At 40.8% G+C, this 25,153-nt stretch overlaps 2 protein-coding genes across 4 annotated transcripts in view; one reads left to right on the top strand and one right to left on the bottom strand.

Annotated features, from left to right (window-relative positions):
• LOC117443290 (von Willebrand factor A domain-containing protein 8-like) overlaps nt 1-24,715 on the bottom strand; it is a gene marked incomplete at its 5' end in the record, with an annotated part of 90,515 nt that extends 65,800 nt beyond the window's left edge. Inside the window, 8 exons of the mRNA XM_071202572.1 lie at nt 1,431-1,539; nt 2,985-3,067; nt 3,532-3,605; nt 5,430-5,538; nt 19,898-20,102; nt 23,555-23,636; nt 24,210-24,414; nt 24,564-24,715. Of these exons, the coding sequence (XP_071058673.1) occupies nt 1,431-1,539; nt 2,985-3,067; nt 3,532-3,605; nt 5,430-5,538; nt 19,898-20,102; nt 23,555-23,636; nt 24,210-24,414; nt 24,564-24,715 (1,019 nt within the window). The remainder of the gene's footprint in view (nt 1-1,430; nt 1,540-2,984; nt 3,068-3,531; nt 3,606-5,429; nt 5,539-19,897; nt 20,103-23,554; nt 23,637-24,209; nt 24,415-24,563) is intronic.
• LOC117443291 (GTPase IMAP family member 8-like) lies at nt 9,445-18,592 on the top strand. Of its 3 annotated transcripts, XM_071202571.1 has the most exons (4): nt 9,445-9,461; nt 11,381-11,435; nt 11,516-11,592; nt 13,034-18,592. In XM_071202571.1, exons 3-4 carry the CDS (start codon nt 11,574-11,576, stop codon nt 15,691-15,693), a joined length of 2,679 nt encoding a protein of 892 aa, XP_071058672.1. In that variant the 5' UTR covers nt 9,445-9,461; nt 11,381-11,435; nt 11,516-11,573; the 3' UTR covers nt 15,694-18,592. The 3 variants fall into 3 exon arrangements, 2 of the variants coding, with proteins under 2 accessions (XP_071058672.1, XP_033935148.1); XR_011642985.1 differs by lacking the exons at nt 9,445-9,461; nt 13,034-18,592 and adding an exon at nt 12,734-12,974 and having other exon boundaries at nt 11,207-11,435; XM_034079257.2 differs by lacking the exon at nt 9,445-9,461 and having other exon boundaries at nt 11,207-11,435.
• Nucleotides 24,716-25,153: the final 438 nt, after the last annotated feature.

The raw sequence follows: 25,153 nt of genomic DNA, 5'->3' as shown, positions 1-25,153 counted from the left end.
CACCCACATGCACTATTTTAGTTTTTATAATGAAACTGACTGAAAACTCATCTCTTTCGACTCCACCTCGAGCGATAGAACTACTAACAAAGAATTACTAACAAAGCACTTATATACTAACAAAGGACTGGCTTACCTAAAGCCAGTTGAGTAGCACATGAATTGTTTAGGCTCTATGAAACCTGATGTACTTTATGATTCTGTTTTCTTCAAGGTTGTGTCTTCTTGGTCGAACGCACTTATTGTAAGTCGCTATGCTGTTATACTCCTGCTGTGTTCAGACTCAAGTCCTGTGTGTGATGCCACATTCAAGACATTCAGTGTCCTTTTTTTAACAGAAGACCGTGGCTAGAAGCTGCAGCTAGACTACAGAAGCATTCGTTTTTAGTTTTTGAGGATGGAACAATTTCACACACAGATATAGGGAGGATAGACCTATACAATTGATTTATTATGGAGATGGAGGTTATACATCTCCAAAATCATGTTCAGCTTAAGTCTCAGCAAAACATTTCTGGAGCCGTGTAGACCCAGAAAACTATAAGAACATCACCGAGCAGCACCGAACACGTCTGCTTTATTTGGCTCTACTTTGTGAAGCAGCTTTTTCTGACATGAATGAAATCTAAACACAGAACAAGACCGACTGATGGCCATTTAAATGACTCTATGAACCTGAGTGGGTCCAGCAGACCTCTCTGGTGGACTCCATGCAGCGCCAGTCGTCTCACTGACTGTGACTTTACACACGTGCCATAAGATGTGTGTACGGTGGTGATTAAGGCGATGCACTTACTATGAGGGCCAAAATAATGTGTGAGAAATTGTCGTTTTCTTGGACCTTGATGTGAAGTTAAGATTGTTGACAAGCTTTGGGTATTGCAATTTCACACGTGTACACAAGCTGATGAGGGCTATGTGAATACATGTAAGCGATGCAAGTAGCTCTTGGCCACTTTCATTTTTTCAAAGTAGCGCTCAGATGGAGAGAGGTTGGAGACCCCTGAACTAGATTGCATTCCTTAATGTCGAGATGACCTACAACTACCCCAGGAAGGAGGGGGCGCTGTCCCCAAGGAGCGTCCTGATTGGTTGAGAGAAGCAAGATCCCAGGAAGTGATTTTGTCTCCATTTTATTATTATGGTTTAGATTTTCCACCTTTAAGTGACTATACCATAATATGTGTAATATTTTCTTGCCCAATTAGCATGCTTACAACAAGAGAACAATCCAAATGCTCACCATAATGTTGTACTGTTTACACAACGTTTGGTATTTCTGGAGACCTTAGTATCACATATGGTGTGAACAGTTGTTTGTTTGAGATTCATCTCCCAGATGACAGGCTTTGTAGAATCCACCCAAACATCTAGATATGCATGCTTTCTGTTTTGTCTGGTGTTTCTGTGCCGCAGTGTGTGATGCTGACCTGCAGGCTGTCCAGCACGATGCGCAGAGATTGGACCTGCCTGCTGACGGCACTGGAGAACCGCTCGTACGTAGCAGCGTCGTACTGACTCATATTGATCTCCTTCAGCCTGAGGGACACAGAGAGAGGAGAGGCACATGACTTCATATGTTTTAGACTAAACACACATTGCCTTTAAAGCACACAATATGCTGGATATGAGTTATCTGGACTCATCTTCCCGATCACAGACACCACGGTTAAACACGTGCTTGACATTGTTGTGTATTCTTAAATGTTATGAAAGTACATGGCGGGTCTGCTGTGTTGAGGAGGATGGACATTCAGACATTTCTCAATGCTAGCTTCGGCCTTTACAGAACTTTTCATGGAGGATCTGACGTAAGATTTAAAACACAAAACCTCCAAAACCAGGTCACAGTTGCTGCAGATTATCGACATTTATTGCAAACACTGCAGGTTTTCCACAAACAGGCAAGTATTTAAACGCAACCTTCTGACGCTTCTGTGGGAAATAACAAATGCATTATTAGGATAAATTCAAAGCCTCTCTTGGTGCTACTGCCAATACCTGCTTCCTGATTTTCAAAATGAAGTCAGGTCGACAGAGGAAGAAAAGTAAGAAAAAGACAGAAAAAGGGCTTTATGAGCTTTGGACACCTGTAGACACTGACCTGTCGGTGTGTGTGTGTGTGTGTGTGTGTGTGTGTGTGTGTGTGTGTGTGTGTGTGTGTGTGTGTGTGTGTGTGTGTGTGTGTGTGTGTGTGTGTGTGTGTGTGTGTGTGTGTGTGTGTGTGTGTGTGTGTGTGTGTGTGTGTGTGTGTGTGTGTGTGTGTGTGTGTGTGTGTGTGTGTGTGTGTGTGTGTGTGTGTGTGTGTGTGTGTGTGTGTGTGTGTGTGTGTGGGTGACTGGTTGCATGAGAGAGTCAGACGGATGTATTGTGTACACACAAAATGTTATGTCTGCAATGAATGTCTAAGTTAAGCTAAACTACGTCAAAGGATATAAATGATGGATAATACACTGGAAAAAGAATAGGAGAGCCCCGTAGTCGGTACTGAAACATTAGATATGACAAAAAACAAACAAAATACTGTAAATGTTTTCGAAGACCAGCCATGTGATCAGTGTGTTTTGGTGGGATTGATTGCAGATCCTGAGCACTTCCTGTTCAGTCAATATTAAACGTTCTGGGCAACAAACTTCACTCAAACTAAATAAAAAGGTGGTATACAGTAATGGTGGTTAAATTATGTTTTGTAGAAGGAATTAAATAGACGACCTTATTAAAATGTAAAATCAAATGTTCAAGTTGTTTTCTGGACAGTTTCACCCCTTTTAGCATTTAAATTACATTTTAAAATAGTTATGTTTACATTTTAGATTAGTCACTGCTGTGGGCTGACAGTGTGTGTGTGCGTGTGCGTGTGCGTGTGCGTGTGTGTGTGTGTGTGTGTGTGTGTGTGTGTGTGTGTGTGTGTGTGTGTGTGTGTGTGTGTGTGTGTGTGTGTGTGTGTGTGTGTGTGTGTGTGTGTGTGTGTGTGTGTGATCTACCGTTCTTTGAAGGCTTTCTCTCCCATCTCGCGGGCTGCTTTGCGGACCTCCTCTGGGACGGCGTCTTTCTCAGCCTGGGACACCTGGTAGGAAACATCGCAGATCAAATCCCCGCTGAGACACTTTCTGATCCGATGTCTGCTATAAAAGCATTTCATGAGTTAAACCTGAGTCCCGTCCTCCGTCCTGAAAGTTGTGATTCAAGCAGTTTACATCAGAATAAATACATTTGGGTTTCAGGGTGTGACGTTTAAGGTGGAGGGGGAAAAGCTGACTATAGCTCGCATCCTTCAGGCATGATCGATCGCCGGAGACGTCATCAAGGAGGTGAGGTAGACCGTTCTCTGGGTCTCCTTATTAGATGTATGGTGGTGGGAATAGCTTTACATTCCAGTTGGTTCTTGACTTGACTGAAGTTGGGATCCCTCCAGAAGTTAACAGGGATTTCAGTTATTAGTGGAGTCCCCCAAGGCTCAGTTCTTGGTCCTCTATGTTATTATCTTTGGCTCACGGTATTGTTATATTTGTGAACTGATTGGCTTCTTACCTGGTGGACTTTGTGTCCTGCATCCAGCCGGTAGGGACCTCCTTTCCCCCCGAGCCCCGCCGTGTCTCTGCCGCCTGCAAGGGGAACGTTTTAGTGATGAAGTCACTCCATAAAGTGGCATCAAGTTGATTTGTTTACGCAGAAAGTCTGCAGTATTTTAATCCACCTTTTCCTTGTACATATCTACATGTATGCCTGTATTTTACTGACATTATATCCCTTGCAATATCTTCTGGCACTTTTTTTATAAATGTTTTCTCTCATGTCTTAAGTATATTGTTGCATTGTGCAGGATTTTGGATTGTAGTACGGAAGAGGATTAGGGACGCAAAAAGGAGATCTGACTAAAGGTGATTCTTTGAGTTCTGAGATTAATCTAAGATTCTGAAAGACAAGCACTTTCTGTCTGCAACCATGGCTGGAAATCTAGCTTTTTTCCAACTATTTATTGAACTATTTAATTATTTTGTTTTAGATTATCATTGGATTCTTGTTTAACTGATAAAATGCCCTCAATTTCCTGGAGCTCAAGGTCATTACTTCAAGTTTAATATGACGAGCAGTGAAAAACAGATAGATATTGACCAAAGAAAAGTATGCTAAACAAGTGAAACTATAAATCATAATCACACTTATTGTCTTTTCCAACTATTATGGACAAACACTAATCCAAACCTTTGATTCGAAGGAAGGGAGACCGAGTGCCTTGCCTCTCTCATATCTACACTTCCTAACATGCCATCAATCATAGTGATGTGTGTGAAGTTTCTTCACAGATTTTAATCACCATGTGGTGGATTTAAGGGATTCCTGCGTGATGCTGAGTCAGTAAGAGATGGCAGAAGTAAACACATCCTTTACTCAAGTAGAAGTACAGATACTCGTGTTAAAAAGTACTGACTAAACTTCTTTACTCAAGTAAAAGTAAAGAGGCTTTGAAATGTACTTCAGTAGAAAGTACCCATAGCTAGCAGCTGCTTTAAAGAGTACCTGACCTCCCTTTATATCAATAGAACAATAATGTCATTGTTAGCTAATGAATGTTTCCATGCTGAACAACGGCAACATGACAACGTTTCCATTGGTCCCTCTTCTTTAGAGAAGACCAGGAAGTGATGGATACACGGATCGTGTTCCAACCAATAGGCACGCAATGACTCTACAGAATAATGACCACGCACCAACACACATTCAGACTAAAGGAACCAGCTGTTTGGGAAATGAGAGAAGTAGAAAGTACAGGTATTTGAGTTCAACATGTAAGAAGTAGAAAGTACAGGTATTTGTGTTTCTACATGTAAGAAGTAGAAAGTACAGGTATTTGTGTTCAACATGTAAGAAGTAGAAAGTACAGGTATTTGAGTTCAACATGTAAGAAGTAGAAAGTACAGGTATTTGAGTTCAACATGTTAGAAGTAGAAAGTACAGGTATTTGGGTTCAACATGTAAGAAGTAGAAAGTACAGGTATTTGAGTTCAACATGTAAGAAGTAGAAAGTACAGGTATTTGAGTTCAACATGTAAGAAGTAGAAAGTACAGGTATTTGAGTTCCACATGTAAGAAGTAGAAAGTACAGGTATTTGAGTTCAACATGTAAGAAGTAGAAAGTACAGGTATTTGAGTTCAACATGTAAGAAGTAGAAAGTACAGGTATTTGAGTTCCACATGTAAGAAGTAGAAAGTACAGGTATTTGAGTTCAACATGTAAGAAGTAGAAAGTACAGGTATTTGAGTTCAACATGTAAGAAGTAGAAAGTACAGGTATTTGAGTTCAAAATGTAAGAAGTCAAAGTAAGAAGTCGTGGAGTAAAGTACTGATACATTTACTTAAGTACAGTAACGAGGTATTTGTACTCCACTACTTCCCACCTCTGAGAGTCAGTCAGAGTCTCTGTTACCTGTGCCTCCCGCCCACTGGTTCCCTCCGACGTGAGGATCGTTGTTTGCGTCGATCTTTCCGTGTTTCGGGGCGCTGACATCCAGACCGCTGTCCCTCTGGATGGTGATCTGAGAGGAGAGGAACAAGAGAGGCGGTCAGTTTTCAAACATTAGTTTTATTATTATTATTTTATTTAATTGTATTTAATTTATTCAATTTGATTTATTTCACGCACACGCGCACACGCACACACACACACACACACACACACAGGTATACAGAGAGCCCCGTAGGCAGGTATGTTTAAATACAGTAGTGCTACTGTTGTTTGCAGTGAGCTAACACCGAGCACAGGCAGAGTCTGTTAGTCTGACCTGCAGTGCACTGCAGTGCCCCATCAAAGAAGAGCTGACTCCGCAGGAATCTCAGGGAGCCCTGTGTGCACTGAAGATGTGCGTGTGTGTGTGTGTGTGTGTGTGTGTGTGTGTGTGTGTGTGTGTTACACATTTTGTATGACATGAATCTGTTTACACTCTCCCTACTTTCTTATTATGTAAGTCAATCCATTTTAGTGCAATGACTTTATTGTTTTTGTCTTATTCTGAGAATGAACTACTTGCCTTGTTGACATTAAAATTGGTAGCAGAGTAAAGCATGGGCCAAGTAAGAATCCACTTAATTCTGGAGTGTATCCGACATTCAGTCAAAGTATTTTTCTCATCCGTTAACAATGCAAGATGAGGCATTTGGTTTTAGCGGAAGTGCTGTATGTGCCCGCCAAGGTCCCTCCTTGTTAATGAATGTATTCTCAGTCAAAGGCTTTCTATTAGTTTTGTCTCAGTATCCCCTACACACCTTATAAGATAAGATATTTCTGGATTCATGGAAACACACACCGAGTATCCATATATTATAATATAATAATTACATCTCGTCATACAATTTTCGGTAGCAAATGTAGAAAAAGGTAAAGATGTTTTTCTTCTTTCCCCCATTTATCCCTTAAAACTGAACTTGTATTTCCTTTAAGCTACACAAAACCCAATAATGAAGTGAGTGAGAGCACAGCTGCCTGCGTGCGTTTGATAAATACTTTCTGATTTTATATTATATGCTACTTATCAGCTACATGGTCCTAACGTGTAAAGTTATACAAGCATTTGTACCAGTGCTTTTCACAAGTAGACTTTTGCAGGCTGGAGTGAGTCAACAACAACAAAAAGACACTGAAGACACCAGGAGGGTCAGAGCAGGAGGAGATGAAGAAATTAGTGAAGAAGAAGAAATGTATGTGAGGAATAAAGATGAAATGTCAGAAAGAGGGACAGAGGCAGGGATCAGGAGGCAGATGAGACTCCAGCTGGACCACATGTTCTTATTCTCCTTACATATTCCATTATCGCAGCACAATCTAGCAGCTCTAAGTATTGACACATATGTATTTAAATGTGTCTCTCTTAAGAGATGGCTGATGTCATTTGTGTACTTAAGTATAACTAAGTAAATTTTCTGCTGTTTTATACTATATTTGGGTTTGCTTGTCTGAACACCTTGTTTCTCTTGTGCATTCAGAACACTTGTGTTAGGGCATGATTTAACAATACAAAGGTTATATATACAGTATAAAATACCACGTACTGTCCGCCCTCCCATGCCACCCTGGCATGACCTCTTGCACCCCCTTTGCCACCCCATGTCAAATGTTCTAGAACCGCCACTGACCGAAGGGGTCAAACGTATTGCATCATCGGCACAATGCCCGTCCATTTCATAACCTCCCACACCGGGTCCAGGCAGGTCATACATTTGGGCTTGGAAACATTCCGGTTAGCATACAATCAGGAATGTTGTGCAGCTGATGTGAGTAGAGCAGCGACGTGCAGTCAGGGGAGGCAGGGGAGGCAGAGCCTCCCCTGTCATAGTCCAATGTAACGGAAAAACAACTAAAGAAAAACTAAATAGTAATAATAAAATGTCTCCACTGATCTGTGTTGTAAGTGTGATTTCTGTTTGATTCCAATCGCTTTTTATATTCAAAATCAGCTAATTGGCTGAGCTCCGCTACAACTACATGGGAGCGATGAGAAGTGAGGCAGGGACGAGCTCTGCCTCACTAAGCCCACAGTTATAGCGTGGACTTCATCTTCAAGTCAAGGTAAGACCCCAATTGTAATGAACATGGGATCTTACTAAGAGAGAACAATCCAATATTTAGATTTTGGGTATCCTTTTGTTGAACGGTCTGTTTAAAATGAATCGAAGCATCAGACTAAAAAAGCTTTTGAAAATAACCGAACATTTCGATTAAGGTCAAAATATAATATTTGTAAATCTGACTCTGAAAGAGTCAGTGCCTCACCAGCCATGAACCTCACCGCACGTCACTGGAGGAGAGCATGCAGAGTGACGTCCAGCTGGAAATCTGAACACTGTGGGTGTTTTTAAAGTAGCACTGCCCTTCGGTGGTGGGGAGAGAAACTGCAGGCTCCAAGCATTTCTATTGTTGTCAGTGTTTTTTTTTTGTTCTGAAAAAAGAGGCCACAATTTTGCCATGTTTTGCCAAAGTTTAAATCCTGAGATTCTGACCAAAAGTTATTATTTTCAGGAGAAAATTTACTTTTGGTCAGCTGTCAACATTGTTTTCAGTTTGACCCTATTTCTTGAAAATCTCTGAGCTTTGACCTTTTCTTCTGGGTAGCCTACATTCAGGAGCAGTTGATCTGCTGACCTTAGCCTATAAGGCCGATGGGCGTACAGGGGTCTAGCACAGCACAAGTCCATTGAGGGATATAAGTGTGAATAAAATCATTTAAAAATGAATCCTTAAATGTATGGAAACCAGTGCAGTGAATATAAAATGGGGGAAATGCTCTTGTGTTTACTTGTGCCAGTTAAAAGCAAAGCTGTGCTGTTACATTTTGCACCAACTGTTGGAGGAGCCACTAACCACCAAATGAAGTGCAATACAATAATACAATAATATAAAGCTATCTTTGGCCCTTTGCTGTAACAATTGTACATTTCCCCTCTGTGGTCCCCTATACTAGACCCCTTTAATTATTAATACTATGAATACATGTTGCTTCTGCACGGAGCGCTCTAAAATGCAAACCCAGGGTGATGAGTGGCTCTAATCACTCCACCTCTATTTCACTGAACAGGTCGAGCAGTTCTTGTTAAAGTTGTACATAACAGCATTACAAATCTTGTTATCCATACTCAAACTAACTATGTTAGTTAACAAACTATTATTTTACCAGAACCCCTGTGTGAATCCAAACTAGAAGAAGACAGCCAGTGTCGATTTGCGTGGAAACTCATGTGAGTTGAGGCCTAAGCTCTTTGTTAGCACTTTGAAGGGCTAGCCTGCTAATATAGACAATGACAGTTCGTTTTTGTTGTTTATGGTCAAGATACATTTAATATAAAAACAATCGGGCTTATGAAAGTGATGTCTTGTATTTTGATGTACTTTCGTGCACATTGTATTATTGTAAATCCATTTGAATAAGATCATTAGCGATTAGCAGCTAATCGCGATGCTAGCTAGCGCTAACTGTGAGCTGATGCTAAACGCTGGCAGAAGCTAATGGCTAACAGTAGCCTACTTGTTATTTCGAAAAGAAGCTGATAGCATGCCTACATGTAAAAGGAGCATTGTTTTCGTTTTTATTTAAAGCCACTCTCTTTTAGTAGTTAATTCCTTTCATAAGATTTAATGCAGATGCTGACTAAAATGTGTTTTCATGGTTAAGATGTATATTATTACTATAGTGTTTGTAAAAGTATTACACTCTTAGAATTAATGTATCATTTTTTTTAACACTGCTGTGTCAAAGGCAATTCAACACATTCAGTGTCATTTCTGAACCATACTATGCAAGATGCACATAGTAAACACATGAGTGTATGTCCTGCCCATAGACTGTATATATGAAGGTCCTGCCCAATCACAGTTGAGTTATTTCAAATGTATCATTTTTCAACTGTCCAACTGCCATTTCACCTCTGGCTGCTGTGGAGGATGGAGCGGAGGAGAGTCTAACACTAGGTCAGTTATACAGAAACAAAACGTTTTTAACAAAGTGAGCAGATATATTGTCATAATGTGAGCAAGCTAGGGGTCTAAATAAATATGTTTTACATTTTAAAAAAGGAAGCTTCTACTAGCTAAATACTAGCAGAAGCTAATGGCTAACAGTAGCCTACTTCATATTTCGAAAATAAGCTGATAGCATGCCTAAATGTAAAAGGAGCATTGCATTCATTTTATTTAAAGCCACTCTCTTTTAGTAGTTAATTTATTTCAAAGCTTTAATGCAGCTACATGTTGACAGATGCTGACTAAAATGTGTTTTCATGGTTAAGTTAACAGTTAAAAAGTGGTTGAAAACAGTTGGTTGTTAAAACCTACAGTGTACTTGATTTATTCCTGCTTGAATGTAAGATGTGTTGGTTGAAAATACAAGTTATTTATCACTAGTTAAAGTACATTTTAAATTAAATATGCCTTAGTTACAGTTTAAATTGTGGTGCACATAACTGGTACGCAGGTACGCATGCGCGGCAACAATCCGCAATGCGTACCGTCTCTTGTGTCACAAAGCGCATTTGCGTACCGACGTACATGTAGCTTTTCCAGAAGGCGGTTAGATCACCGGACGACAGGGTAAGTCTCCATATGCACAGACAGGGCTGCTGTTAACGTCGGTCTGTACAACGGAATTGTGCCAAAACTACGCCAACCGGCTGCGGAGGGAGACTCCCCCCCTTCACTGGAGAACTGCGCTAAAACAGCTGATCACAATGGTCACGCTCTGTGGTCACGGAGTACTCCACTCAGAGGTTGCGCTAGACTTTTTCGCTGCCCATCATTTTGACGGACAGGATCGCAACATTTCTGTCGCTCGCTCATGAACTGTTAGCGCCGTGTTATGCATGCCCCACAGCACCTCGCGGGAACGCGCACAGCGTAAGCAAATACTTTCGTTGGCAAAGTTAGGTTTAGAAACGATATCATTTCCTTTTGGCATGCATAACACAGCATAATACCGGTGCCCAGCTGCGGGGAAACGTTGGCACTGTTCGGAGTTTGTTCTAATCTGTCAAAATGATGGACGGCTTTCTGATTTTTCCGTCATTGTTATAAAAAAATCTGTCATAGACGGAAAATATTCGGTTAACGCGACCTCTGACTCCACTAGTCCCCCCCCCCCCCCCCTAGGGCTGTGGCGATACACTAATCTCACGATACGATACACGATATTCAGCCAACGATACGATATATATCACGATATTCAGCCAACGATACGATTCGATACAATTCGATACACTTATATCATTTTCTGAAAGATTTTAAAGGGACAGTGGGATTTTGGTGACATCTTGTGAGTGTTCCAGTGACTTGGATTGAATTAATTCAACTGAAAACTGAAAACATCAATTATACAATATATGGCTCTGACAGAGAGTCTCCAGCTTGCAAATGCTGGACAAAATGAATCAAAAGATGTGGTGAGAAAATTAGTTTCATTTATTGAAACAGTGCAAACTGTAGCTGTAAAGTGCAGTATCACAATGGACAATGGAGAATGAAAAGGTGCAGCAGGTGGCGGAACACGGGGGATTTGAATGGGGCTTGTTAGAAATTAAAATCAATGTTTTGATGGCATAAAGTACCATAAACATACCGTCAGTTTAAATGCTGTTTTATACTGAAAAACCAGAAGTTGTTGTGCACAACCAGTTGCTGAGCTTTTATTCTGAAAATCCTTCATCTCCGGTTAGCATTTAGCATGTGGCTAATATACCATTTCCTATAGAGGTGAATGTAGTAGCGATATGACACGGAGTGTTGCAAACCGAAACCTACTGATTTCAACACTCAACACTACAACTATAGACGTCGAGATATTATTATTGCTGAATATTAAATGAAGGTACAGTTTATTTGAATACGTTTGTTTACAGACGTGGGTAGCTTGAGACAACATTCGGAACTACCGGAAATGATACCAGCCGTGAGGTATTTTTGGAGTATTGATTACAGCGTTTAAAATGTATTAAATGAAAATGTATTAACACCTATTTTCAAACTCTCCCTAGGTTCTTTAACCGAGCATTTGGTTTCCAGCTGAAGTAGATTTGTTCCTGCAGTGACAGTATGGCGACAGCATCAACAGGTGAGTTCAGAATGTATTATTGAGGACAGAGTTGTAACGCATTACTGTAATAACATTACATTTGCCGGTAACAGAGTAATGAAACACGCTACTGTTATACATTCAGTAATCACACTACAGTTACTAACATTGCGCGAACAAATAACTAGATTCTCCCTTTGACAGACTAGACTAGTAGTTACTACATTATTCAGAAGTTTGCAGTAACTTTGGATAATAACACGGTGGGTTTAATACACGGAGTCTCTCCCTCTCTCTATCCCTCTCCTGACAGCCTGTCTGTGTCTCATGCAGCTCGCTGATCCAGTGATGAGTCACCCGACACAACAGTAATTAATAAACATGTATAACTAGTTTAGCTAGTTCCAGGGGTAGATACGATTGGTAAATGTGACAGGTCTAACTTTTAACATTTGAAATATTTCAAAGTCACTAGAGGGATTTCCACCGCAGGTTTATATTTTTGTAACATTTGCGCGACTTGTCCACATGCAGCTGTCACAGGGGTTGAGCTGCAGACTGAGACAGAGACATCAGCAGCTATTACTTTCGAGGGGTGGAGGAGGTATGCCCATTATTTTAAATGTGTCAGAAGAAAGGACAGGAATGTGACGGTAAGGTGCTCTGCTGCAAACACAACAACATCAAACCTCTCCAAGCACCTGCAGAGGCAACATGCTAGCACGAAGCTAGTAGCTAAAGACCCCCGAACCCAGAGGGAGGATGTTGAGTGAGTGCAGACTCCGAACAAGCAGCAACAACTAGAATGTTCACCGTTATTAACTTTTGTTATGTCTTCCTTATTGCAATAGTAATTGTTATGTGTGCACATGTAGGCCTAAGTTTTAAGTTTTGGCTATAGGCTGTTGCTAAGTAACGCAAACGTAATGTAAAGTAACGAGTTTACTTTATGTAGACTAGAGAGTAACGAAGTAAAGTAATATTACTTTTTTTGAGTAACGACCCCATCTCTGATTGTGGATAATGAATATAAAGAATTCTAACCTCTGTACTTTAGTAACATTTCTGTGAATATGCTGTTTATTGTGATATATTACACAACATAAGTCATTTAAAAAGAACAACCAATCCTTCCTCAAGTATTCATGAAATATGTTGTGAATGTTCCGATTTATTTTAGGGTCAGAAGATTTGCATCCTGTGAAGCGGAGCAGCAGCTTTGAATTACTGTCACCTTCCTCTGAGTTTAACAGAACTGTGTCAAAAGTATTTAATGTAAATCAACATCTAAAATCACAGTTTCTTTTTTCTCTCCATTTAATGTATGCAAGATCTCTGGTGATTTAGTTAGTTTTGAGATAACAGCTGACACCTTTACTCAAGTCTAACTTTTCAAATATATTACCCTTTCATTGGTTAATTACCCAATTTAGTTTTTTGTTGAAGAGTAGTTTTTCAAATTCTGTGTTTTCCTTTTCAGTTTCTGAGCTGAGGGTAGTTCTGCTGGGGAACAGCTGGGCTGAGAGGAGTTCAGTGGGGAACTTCATACTGGGAGACACTGTGTTCAACACTGAGAGAGAACCAGACCGGTGTCTGAAAGTCAGTGGACAGTTAAAAGGAAAAGAAATAGTCCTTATCAACACCCCAGATCTGCTGCATCCCAACATCAGCCAACAGAAACTTTCACAAGATGTAAAAGACTGTGTGAGGCTCTCTGATCCTGGACCTCATGTGTTCCTGCTGGTTCTACAGCCTGAGCACTTCACTGATAAACACAAACTGACACTCTGCAGAGTCCTGCAACTCTTTGGTGATCAATCATTCGATCATTCACTGGTATTAATATCACCACCTAAAGAGGGGAGTTCAGGTTTCAATGAAAATGTTATGCAACAGCCAGCATTACAAGAGCTGATCAGAATGTGTAGAAACCGATATGCGAGGCATTACCTTGACCATTCAGAGCTGTTAACACGTTTGGGTCAAACTGCAAAGGAGAACAATGGAGAGCATGTGAGATGTGATGTGTTTGAGGATGCAGGTTTGATGATGGCACCAAGGTCTAAACACATCAAACCAGCTTTAAACCTGGTTCTGTGTGGGAGGAGAGTAGCAGGGAAGACTTCAGCAGCCGAGGCCATTTTAGGTCAGAGAGAGCTTCCTTCAGTCTCCAACTCCTCAGAGTGTGTCAAACATCAGGGAGAGGTGTGTGGACGAAGGGTTTCCCTGGTGGAGCTCCCTACTTTGTGTGGAAAACCTCAGGAGGAGGTGATGGAGGAATCATCCAGCTGTGTCTCCCTCTGTGATCCTGAAGGCGTCCATGCCTTCATCCTGGTCCTACCTGTGGGTCCCCTCACTGATGAAGACAAGGGAGAGATAGAGACCCTCCAGAACACATTCAGCCCTAAAGTCAACGACTTCACTTTGATTCTGTCCACTGTGGAGTCAGATCCTACAGCTCCAGCTGTTGTTAACTTAATAAAGGAGAACAAGGACCTCCAGGAGCTCTGTCAGAGCTGTGGAGGAAGACATGTTGTTCTCAACATCAAGGACCGGCAGCAGATCCCAGAGCTGTTGGATGCTGTGCAAGAGATGAGAGGTACAGGATCTAGGAGCTTCACAATGAAGATGTTCACCAAGGCTCAGATGGAGAAGGTTGTAGAGCTGGAGAACACCAACAGAAGACTTAAAGCTGAACTGCAGGACGTTAGAAAGAAAAGTCAGGAGGGAGACGATGATGAAAGTCAGAACAGAGAGTGTCTCAGGATGGTGCTGTTTGGGAAGACTGGCAGTGGGAAGAGTGCAACTGGAAATACCATTTTGGGCGGAAAATATTTTGAATCAACTGCCAGTTCAAAGTCAGTGACCAAGTTTTGCACGAAAGCAACAGGAAAGATTGATGGACGTCCTGTCGCTGTGGTGGACACCCCCGGTCTGTTTGACACAACACTGTCCAATGATGAGGTTCAAGAGGAGATGGTGAAATGCATCAGCTTGTTGTCTCCTGGACCTCATGTGTTCTTACTGGTGCTGCAGATCGGACGATTTACCAAGGAGGAAATAGACACTGTGGAACTGATCAAAACATGTTTTGGCAAGAGATCTGGAGAGTTCTTCATCATTATATTCACTAAAGGAGATGATCTTGAGGATCATCAAACAATAGAGAGTTACATACAAGATGATGACCTTTTGAAACAACTGATAAATGACTGTGGAGGGAGATACCAAGTCTTCAATAACAAAGATAAGACCGACAAGTTCCGGCAAGTCAGAGAGCTGATGGAGAAGACCAAGGACATGCTGAAGGTAAATGGCGGCAGCTGCTTCACCTCAGAGATGTTTCAAGAGGCCGAGGCGGCCATAAAGAAGGAGATGGAGAAGATCCTGAAGGAGAAGGAAGAAGACATGCAGAGAGAGAGGGAGGAGCTGCAACGAAAACACGAGGAGGAAATGGAAGCAGTGGAGAGAAGAATGAAAGAAGAGCGAGACGAAAGTGAGAAGAAGAGAGCCAGACAGCTTCAAGAGATGGAGGAAAATATCAACAAGGAACGAGAGGAGAGAAGGAGAGATGAGGAGAAGAGAATGGAAGAGGAGAAGGAGAAGAAAGGGCAGGAAGAAATTCAACGAATGGAATGGGAGAAAAAACTTGTGTGTGGAGTGTTGGAGCAGAGTAATGAAGAGATAAAAAAGCAAAAAGAAGAATGGGAGAAGAAGAGTGAAGCAGCGCGGATCAAACAACAAGAAGAAAATGAAAAGATACGACTCGAGGAGCAAACAAGACTTCACAATTTGCAAGAAGAGTACGAGCAGGAGAAAGAAAAACATGAACAACTAAGAGAAGCAGAAGATGCAAAAAGAAGAGAACAGGAGAAGATGATAAAAGAAATTGAGGAAAAACATGAAAAACAACTGAAAGAAATGAAGCTGAAATATGAAGAGGAGGCCAGAAAACTTGCTGAAGACTCCAACAGCTTCAGCAAAATATACCAAACGTGCTTCACATTCATTGTGAATTGGTTCACGTTTGAAACGAAAAAGATAGAAGACGCGAGTAGCCTTGAACAAGTGGAAACAAAAACACAAGATGATACAACCGGTGCACCATCCTCTGTTCTTCATACTGACTCATCATCATAACGTCAGTCGATGGAACATCATCTTCATTGAACAGCAGATTTCTGGATGATAATTCTCAACAGGTTCCAAGCTAAGCCACTCAGAAAGAACTCATTGAGACATTTCCACTTAGTGAGTATTTGTTATAACTAGGGCTGTCAAACGGTTAACATTTTTAATCAGATTAATCACAGCTTAAAAATTAATTAATCAGATTAATCACCATTCGAACTATGTCCAAAATATGCCATTTATTGATGTATATTGTTGGGAATGGAAAGATAAATGAAAGAAGGCGGATATATCCATTTAACATACAGTATCTATGTTTATTATAACATTTTTCTGCATGTCAAAATGAAAGACAGCCCACACACCTATCAATCATCAAACCGTGGGGTCTTAATTCATTACGTGTTGATTTCTATCAACGGGGAGGACTTCAGGAAAGTCGACAGGAGGGGGGGGGGGCTAGTGGAGTACTTCGTGACCACAGAGTGTGAACGTTGTGATCAGCTGTTTTAGCGCAGTTCTCCAGTGAAGGGGGGAGTCTCCCTCCGCAGCCGGTTGGCGTAGTGTTGGCACAGTTCCGTTGTACAGACCGACGTTAACAGCAGCCCTGTCTGTGCACACGGAGACCGACTCTGTCGTCCGGTGATCGAACCGCCTTCTGGAAAAGCTTCACAAGTACGTCGGTACGCAAATGCGCTTTGTGACACAAGTGACGGGACGCATTTCAGATTACGCACATAACCTGCGTACCAGTTATGTGCACCCCTGTACTACAGCAAAAGTATTCTCCGTCGGGACTTCCTGCAACAACACCACGCAGTTATCTTGATTCTGATTGGCCAGAAGACATTATCAAAGATGTTCTATTGAGAAGACGATCACTACGTGACAAAAGTTTTCAAAACTGTTTCTGGTCTTCGGTATTTCCAGACAAGTGGCTGAAATCAATCTTACTAACTGCTGTCTGTGCAATTTACTCCGCGCGAGTTGGCAGACTTTATTTTGCTTACTTTAACATCATGTCTCACGGTGGGGCTGAGCCATTTCTTGGTATGGGTGTAGCCTACCCCAGCCATACCCTGGCGCTGCCACTGGTGGCACGTATGGGGCGGGCCATTCTGCACATGCGTTAAATGCGTTAAATATATTAACACAATTAATTCAAAAAATTAATTACCGCCGTTAACGCGATAATTTTGACAGCATTAGTTATAACCCATCCCATAGTTGTGTTTCTATGCATTGTGTTGTTTAACCAGATGTAGTCAAATGTTTTCCTTTTTAATAGTCAATAGTTTAACCAACCCTCAAGGTGCAGATTAAACTTTGTCTGTTTTATGGACTTGTGGTTCAAGTTAAATAACTTCAGTAATGTACAGATCAGTTGGTGTAGGTGCGTCTTTTTAACATGGATTGTTTTTCAGTGAGTAAATAAATGTATTAAATCAATCATGCTATGGAAAATGTTCAATCAATCACAAATGATTTTTATATCACACATTTTACATGTGTTTAATAGAGGGTTACCCACGATAATTACTTCATCTGTTTAAAGCACTAAACTTGCCTCTAAATGTGTGTATATGTATATTTGTATCTGTGTATATATACATATACAGGGTGTCCGCGGGGTCTTAAAAAGTATTAAAAGTTGATCAATTTAGCGAAAATTAAGGCTATTAAAAAGTATTCAACGGCATTTTCCAAGGTATTAAGAAGGTCCACAGCAACGACAACATGAAACACCCTTTAATTTACAGCCCCAGCCCAATTTAACCCCTGGGTATTTGTGAGGGAGCTCCTATATGGCATTACCGCTGAAGCTCATGAAGTTTAATATATTTCATAGTTCAAAGTTTTGTCAATTGTTTTGTTTATTGGTCAAATACTGGTTTCTGAGGAGTTCTACTGGAATGAAAGAGCACCGAGCACAGAAGCAGCACACTGCATTAACCCTGACCTTCACAGAGAGGTTGCAGTTCATGTGGAGAGGAGGCTTCAGTAGTCTGTCTGCACTCTGTTTAGTTGTGCTATCTTACAATCAATAGTAAATGTGAGGTGAAGTGTGTCGCCAATGTAACCCGTTAGAACTCGAAGTTGCGATGAGGTCTTAAAATGTATGGAAAGGGTCTTAAAAAAGGTCTTAAAAAGGTATTAAATTTGACTTCAGGATTCCTGCATATACCCTGATATAAGTGGGTGTAAAGGTGTGTATGTTCAGTATGTATATATTTCTTTGTATATATTTGTATTCTTTGGGATGGCGAGCATTCGATCCCCCCGTCTTTGACTCATCAGCTGACATGTTGTTTGAGGATCAGCCAAGTTTCAGTGAGTGATCATAAATACATGTTATCTTTGTTGTAGCCATTTTATCTGTATATCTGTTGTAATATTCTCCTGAACACTGGGTGGTGCAGGGCAGCATAAAGGGGAGCTCACCAGGACAGGGGGGTTGATTGAACATTTGATTTGTTTTTATATGATCAGAATAGACTGTATTGCCATTTACTCAGTGGTTTTGAGTCGAACATGTCATCTCAGTAAGTGTGTTCATGTTCATGGACTTGTGGTAATCCGTCAGTCACTGCCACATTTGCCCAACATTTATTGTGTCATCCTTTTGTTTTATTGACATATATCTCTCAATATTTAGAGCATGTGCGGCCACAAGATGTCGCCCTGTCCGTGAGCAGCTTGTTCTCAAAGTGTTGGGGTTCCTGTTCAATGATCTCAAGGTTCAAGGCTTTTATTGGTCATACGAACATAGCTACAGTGTCGTTATGACGATGAAAACCTTAGGTCACAGGCTGCTGTTTGTGCAGTGTGAATCTGTTATAATCATTCATTTGTTTTAGTATCATGTGAAGTCCATTGTTGGTTCAATAAATACAACATTTAAATGTTATTGTGTCTGTTACCTCATTGCACACAAATGCATTTTTATATATTTTTTAAATAATAGTTTTCCCAGTTGTCCTGGAGACGTAATGCTGTGAATGCATGTATAGAACATATCATTTACTTTGGTAAAGTTTTGAATACAAACCTTGAATTGTAAAAGTTGTTCTACCCTTCTACAACATTTGAAAATGTAATACAGTGGTGATGGTGATGCACTGTGAGGAGGGAATGCACCCCTCGGAGGTGCTGAGAGAAACTGCAGGCTGCAAGCATTTCCAATTATCATCCAAATCTCTCAACTCAGTGATTCAACAACTTCTAGATCAGCCATTTAACCCTTTCTTAAAAAATGTTTTTCTATTTTTTGGATGTCAACATCTTAACTTCTGATTCTTTTTTTTCAGAAGTTTGAAAGAAAAAAGTATTTTTCCGTAATGTATTGGGTTAGTTTTTATATATTTGTATCCTCTCAAGACATCAGTGCAATTTTTTTCAGCACGAGGGTTACGATTCCCAAACAAAGTAATATTCCTACCTGTAAAGGTCTGCCGTCCTCCGTCCCAGTCATTCTTATATTTCAATACTTTTGGTCAGAAAATGATTTTGGGAAATTTTTTAGGGAAAATGTAAAATTTCAAAATAATTCTGTTTTTTTTTCATAAAATCTAAATATTCTGCGAAAAATATTTTGAGTATTTGAGAGAAAAAGTATTTTTCCGCAATGTCTTGGGTTCATTTTTATATATTTGTATCCTCTCAAGACATCAGTGCAATTTTTTTCAGCACGAGGGTTACGATTCCCAAACAAAGTAATATTCCTACCTGTAAAGGTCTGCCGTCCTCCGTCCCAGTCATTCTTACATTTCAATACTTTTGGTCAGAAAATGATTTTGGACAAGTCAAACTCTTGGCTGCTGACTTTTTTTTAAGAAGCTTGAAAAAAGTCAAAATTGTGACTCTTAGACCAAAGGTGCATTTTTGTATGGAATTTTGACTTTTTTTATCAGAAGTTTGAAAATATTAGAATTTTTTCATAATTCTGGGGAAAAGTCCCAATTTTGACTTTTTTCTGAAAATCTTAAAATTCTGAGAAAAATAAATAAAACTAACCTAATATTAGATGTTATTATTATTATTATCCACTTACGCTGAGTTCAATCTTTATACTAATTTCAGTCCTGATCATAACTACCAACTACTCTTCAAATGCCAGTCTGTGTACATCATGTAATTATCTTCCAAAGAGCACTTTCTTTTCAGCTAACTTCAGCACGAGGGTTACGATTCCCAAACAAAGTAATATTCTTACCTGTAGAGGTCTGCCGTCCTCCGTCCCGATCATGTTCCTCCACTCCATCAGAGAGCGCTGCAGGTTGTCCAATCCCGTCTCCCAGAGTCTGACGTACCCCCCCATATCCACCGTGACCACACCCCCTGACCCCAGATCAGAGAGCAGCACGTCCGACTCAGACACCTTGGACAGCCAGCCGGTGTACGGAGACACCGTCACTGACCTGAGGAGCACAAAGAGGAAGGGGAGTCAACACACTGTCACAAAAAGGGCATCAAGACCAGGGTTGGAGTTATGTGGGAGCCAATGGGAGCTGAGCTTCCCTTATACCTCATTCACACCAACGCAACTCCGGTTCAAGCTCCGTGCTAGAGCCTTTCAGGTTCAGAACCGGTTCTTCGGTTTAGCTCCGGCTCTTTTCACACCGCCCAGAGTCCGACTGGTGCTGCGTCATTGCGTCATGACGTAACCGTTTGCGTGCCTGCTTCATAAAGCCAAACCTCGCGGAAACCCCTCACAGCTGACACCGACAACAATGGCCGATTGTGCTCCAGCTTCCTCTGCACCTCTTCGGCAGACCAGATTCCCAGCAGGTAGCCGGTCTCTTCAGTGGACCACTGCTGCTTGTTAAGTTTCTCCATCGTTGTGTACAAGCTGGATAAAACGCCGGCTTGTTGTTGTTGTTCAGGAGTTGATCCCGCCCCTGCCCCTGCCTCCGCCTCGACGTAAGCGTGACGTATGCGGTGCTTTTGCTCTAGCCGGAAAAAAATGTTGGTGCTCGAAATGAACCGGATTCCGGAGCTAAGAGGCGGCTCCGCTGCGGTGTGAACAGGAAAACCCAGGTTTCATGAAAGCAGTGAAATCATACATCTGTGGGGGTCGCTAATATATTACCAACAACCATTATTTTAATCACAAATAATGCATTTTTCAATGTAATGAGTATTATTTACGTTAACGAGGTAAACAGGCTAAAAGAAAAACATGTTGACGCTACTATCTATCCTTTTAATTTGAGATTTTTGTCTTGTATATTTACACTTTACGTAAAAAAATATTACACAAAGAGGTAGGGGAATTAAAACAAGTAATACAAAGGGCATCAAGACTGTCCCTAGATTTGAACTTTTCTCTAATGTGAACTTTTATTGCTTTTATACAATATATGTTTACCAAAAAAATATGTTCTGCCCGGGCTTTTCTTGGTTTAACATTTTTAAATCAAAGAAAAAAGTTTTTGTTTCCCCCCAAATTGACGTAAATTGGTCAAAATTGCGGTGAATATTTTGATTTAGATGCAAAGGTAAACATCTGATATCCAATAGTAAATAAGGCAAACATGTGACTTAAGAGTACACAGAACATCCCAAACACGTTGTGATTTGCTATAATTTGTTTAAGATGTTCTGCCTGGGCTTTTCTTGGTTTAAAATTATCAAAAAAATGTTATGTTTTTTCCCCCAAAATTGATGTAAATTGGTCAAAAATGTTATGAATTGTGGTGAATATTTTGATTTAGATGAGCAGGTAAAAATCTGATATGAAATAATGCAAACATCTTAATAACTAAGTGACTTGCACAGAACATCCCAAAAACGTTGTCTGTTGTCAACAAAAAAAATGTTTTTGGACGATTTAACTGTTTTTGGGAGTTTATTCTCGGAGACTTTCTGATTAATTCTTGCAAAAGCTTGATGCTATTATCACAGACAAAATATTGTATTTTATTTCCTTTTAATTTTGAGATTTTCCTCTTGTAAATTAAGAATTTTAACATCAGATAATCTAAATATTTATTTATTTAATATTTGCATATATATTTGCATTATTGGATTTCTGATATGAGCAAAAGCTGTATTATACTTTGTTGTAGTAACAAATATTACACAAAAATATGTTTAAAATAGTCATTTGCAACTTTAAAAACATCATGAGACCAAGGCTCGAGCTTAAGGACGTCCCGTCGTTCTGGGGCCGAAAAAAATAGGGTCAGGGAGGATACAAAATAATTTTGGGACGAATTTGGGACGAGAGTTAAGATAAAAATACCCTGCTAACTCTACTACAAACGGCGATGAAAATGAAACTGACACACACACACACAGCTGTGCCCGCGACTTCACATTTGTGGGTCTAGCTATGTACCGAGTGTGTGTATTTTGCGGGTTGAGTGATGTACAATGACAATGGCATCCCGTGGAGGAATTCTGCAATTTTGTACCGTTACATCACGGAAACGCACAGCAGAACCAGACCCTGGAGCGCCGGCCTCTTTATTTACTTACTCCTCTTCATCCCCTGTGGGTGATAAGGCTGAGAAGAGAACCCTTCATCGTATTTAGTCCTTAGCAATATGCTGCCTCTCCCTGTGTAGGGATGGGTACCGAGCCCCGGTATTAAACGGGCCCCGGGCCGGAATTATTAAAGACAGTGGTACCGTGAAGCTCTGACGTTATCTGACTTATTATCGGTACAGGAGACATTTCAAAAATATATTTCATGTGTATTATTGCTACATAAACATTATATTGCAGTTTTAGTTTCGCCAACTCCGTTTTTAATATGCAAAAAGACTGCAAAATGTGTCTATGATGTATTTTCTATCTTATTTTCTATCTTTCTAATCCAGACGAGATCTCTCTCCCCCGTCTGGGTGCGAGGGGGCCGTTTGTAAAGGTCTCCTGACTGTGTTACAGACTGTCATCCTGGTTAGCGGTTACTCTGGGTTCTGTCTTCAGGACACAGTGCTGGATTGTTTTGATAATTGGATGGGACTTGATTGGATTCAATATTAGAGTAACTTTCTCGTTTGTGTGGTTTTTTTTAACTATATTTGGCCTTTGTTTCTGTGATTGACTGATTTACTCAAATAAAAAGGTTGATAAATTATCATCTGATGATTTGTATTTTATTTATGTTAACGGTCACTGTGAATGATTTTAACTAATGGTAAAGTAGAACAACTAATATTTTAAATTCGGGACGGTCCACATTAATTTCGGGACGGCTTAGATCAGGGGTGTCAAACTCAATTTCATCACGGGCCACATCAGCATTTTGGTTGCACTCAAAGGGCCGGTTGTAACTATAAGACTATATAAAAATACATATATAAATATTTTATATATTTAAAATAATGTATTATATTACTTTATTGCCTCTGGATTGGATTATCATCGGATAGGGAAAAAGCTTCATAGATAATTACGTCTGAAAGAAGAAGTCTAGGGCAAATAAGTGCAAGTCTCTTCAGTGAGAATGTCACAAAATTATTTTAAAAGAAAAGCCTAATTCTGAAAAAAAGTTAGTTAAAAAAAAAAAAAAAATCTAATGTAAGATGCATTGTGGGAAATGTAGTTTATGGACATCGTGCATCTGTAAATCGGCCTGTAACCGTATAATAAACATATTACATTCTTTCAGAGCTCTTGCGGGCCACATGAAATGAAGTCGCGGGCCGGATTTGGCCCCCGGGCCTTGAGTTTGACACCCCTGGCTTAGATTGTATTTCGGGACGGTTCCGGGAGGATGGGGAAAAAAGTTAGTCGAGAGCCCTGAATGAGACAATTATCTCTATGCAACGCTGTCTACGCCCACTAGCTGGTGCTCCATGATGTTCTTATTATTATAAAGTATTATAAAAAGTCAGAGTAAGAAACAGGTGGATGTGTTTACCTCGGGACGGGAATGTATTTCACTTTTTTGGAGTTCAGATCAGTCACCTCCAGGTACGCCGCGGTCATCGGGGGAGTGACATCTGAGGGACGAAATCAGTTTGAATACATCTGTGACTGCCCGATTTGCAATGCGTGATCTGCCGTATTGGACCGCTACGTAAGGCAATCCAAGTGGGACATTTGACAAAGCGGCGTTTCGTAAAGAAGAAAAGAAAAACGACCACATTAATCTGAAGGAGAGAGATGAGTTATTGTTTCCCGATTATTTGAGAGGAAATCCTTTCAGTAGCTTAGGTAGATTCTTAGAATAATAAATGGAAAAATAAGAAACTAAATATATGCAATCATTTATGGCATTCATAATTAATATCTAATTCTTAACTGTGAATTGTTTTCATTCATTTAACATTAGAAATGTATTAGTCTGGTGTAACTTCTTCTGTTGAGATTCCTTAGAAAGGGAGATTACTTTTCATAAAACATGTTGATTCAAGAACAGAACTCTGTTATCAGATCCGTACGGACGTCAAATGTCCTGTTTGGGTTGCCGTACGTAGCAACTTACCCTTCCGCAGTGCAAATAGGGCAGACACAACATCTCCGAAACACATTTTTCTGAGCTCATTTTGTATGATCTGATGATGACCTCTGACCTTTGGGGTAGACCTCCTTCAGGGGCACCTTGTTGGGGGGGAGGGCTCGGACCACCTGATTGGCTGAGAGCAGACTGACACAGTTGTCCCGTTTGGGCGTGCTTGACCTGAGTCCGCCTCGAAGCAAGGTGTTAGCCCCGCCCTCAGCAATCCTGACCTCTGATAGGTCAACAGGCCTCTTAAAGCTGTACACCTCATTAGGGGACTGGACGAGAAAAGAAATGAAGTCAAAAATCAAACACGCACTTACAGTAGCTTAGCTGTGAGTGTGTGAATATTCATGAGTTCATCTCGAGCACCAATACTAGATTAGACACCACAATTGTCCCCCTCATGTCCTCCTATAATCCTCACCACGAGGTCTGGGAAGCCCACGACGATCCGAGCGAAGGAGCCGCTGTCGGACAGGATTCTGTTTGGAGAAACGACCTTCTGGTCCAGAGCGGCGCTCAGGTTCTCGTCGGGAAGCTGCTCAGAGGACACCATCTGGGGGACAGACTCCTCCGCTGAGAGGGAGGGAAGAGGACAGACCGAGCATGATGGAACAGAGAAAACAATCCTTATTATTAAAGGTCCCCTATCGTACTGTTTCTCATCAATGTATCACAGGACTCAGATATATACAGAGCCTGTCTCTGATTGGCTGAAACACCAAACAGATCATTGCAGCATTACCCATAATCCCCTCTGTTTCAGCCCTGTTTCCAAAGTGCTGATTCTCTGTCTGTTACTTTAGATGAAAATAAGGAGCCCCTCCCCACGCCCCTCTGGGAGACATTCGGTTACAAAGAACACAATAGGCGCGTTCACACCGGAGTACTTTTCCCCGTACTTTTCCCGTTTAGTTCCGTTAGTACCCCTTATGTCGCGTTCACACCAAAAAGAGTACTTGGTGCCGAGAACTTTTACCCCCATTGTTAGTGCCTGCTGAGAGGTGGTACTAT

The sequence above is a fragment of the Pseudochaenichthys georgianus genome, unplaced genomic scaffold (genome assembly GCF_902827115.2).
Source record: "Pseudochaenichthys georgianus unplaced genomic scaffold, fPseGeo1.2 scaffold_577_arrow_ctg1, whole genome shotgun sequence".
NCBI classification, from domain to species: Eukaryota; Metazoa; Chordata; class Actinopteri; order Perciformes; family Channichthyidae; genus Pseudochaenichthys; species Pseudochaenichthys georgianus.
The sequence above is the reverse complement of the archived record's forward strand: the minus strand, read 5'-3'. Positions and strand labels throughout refer to the sequence as shown.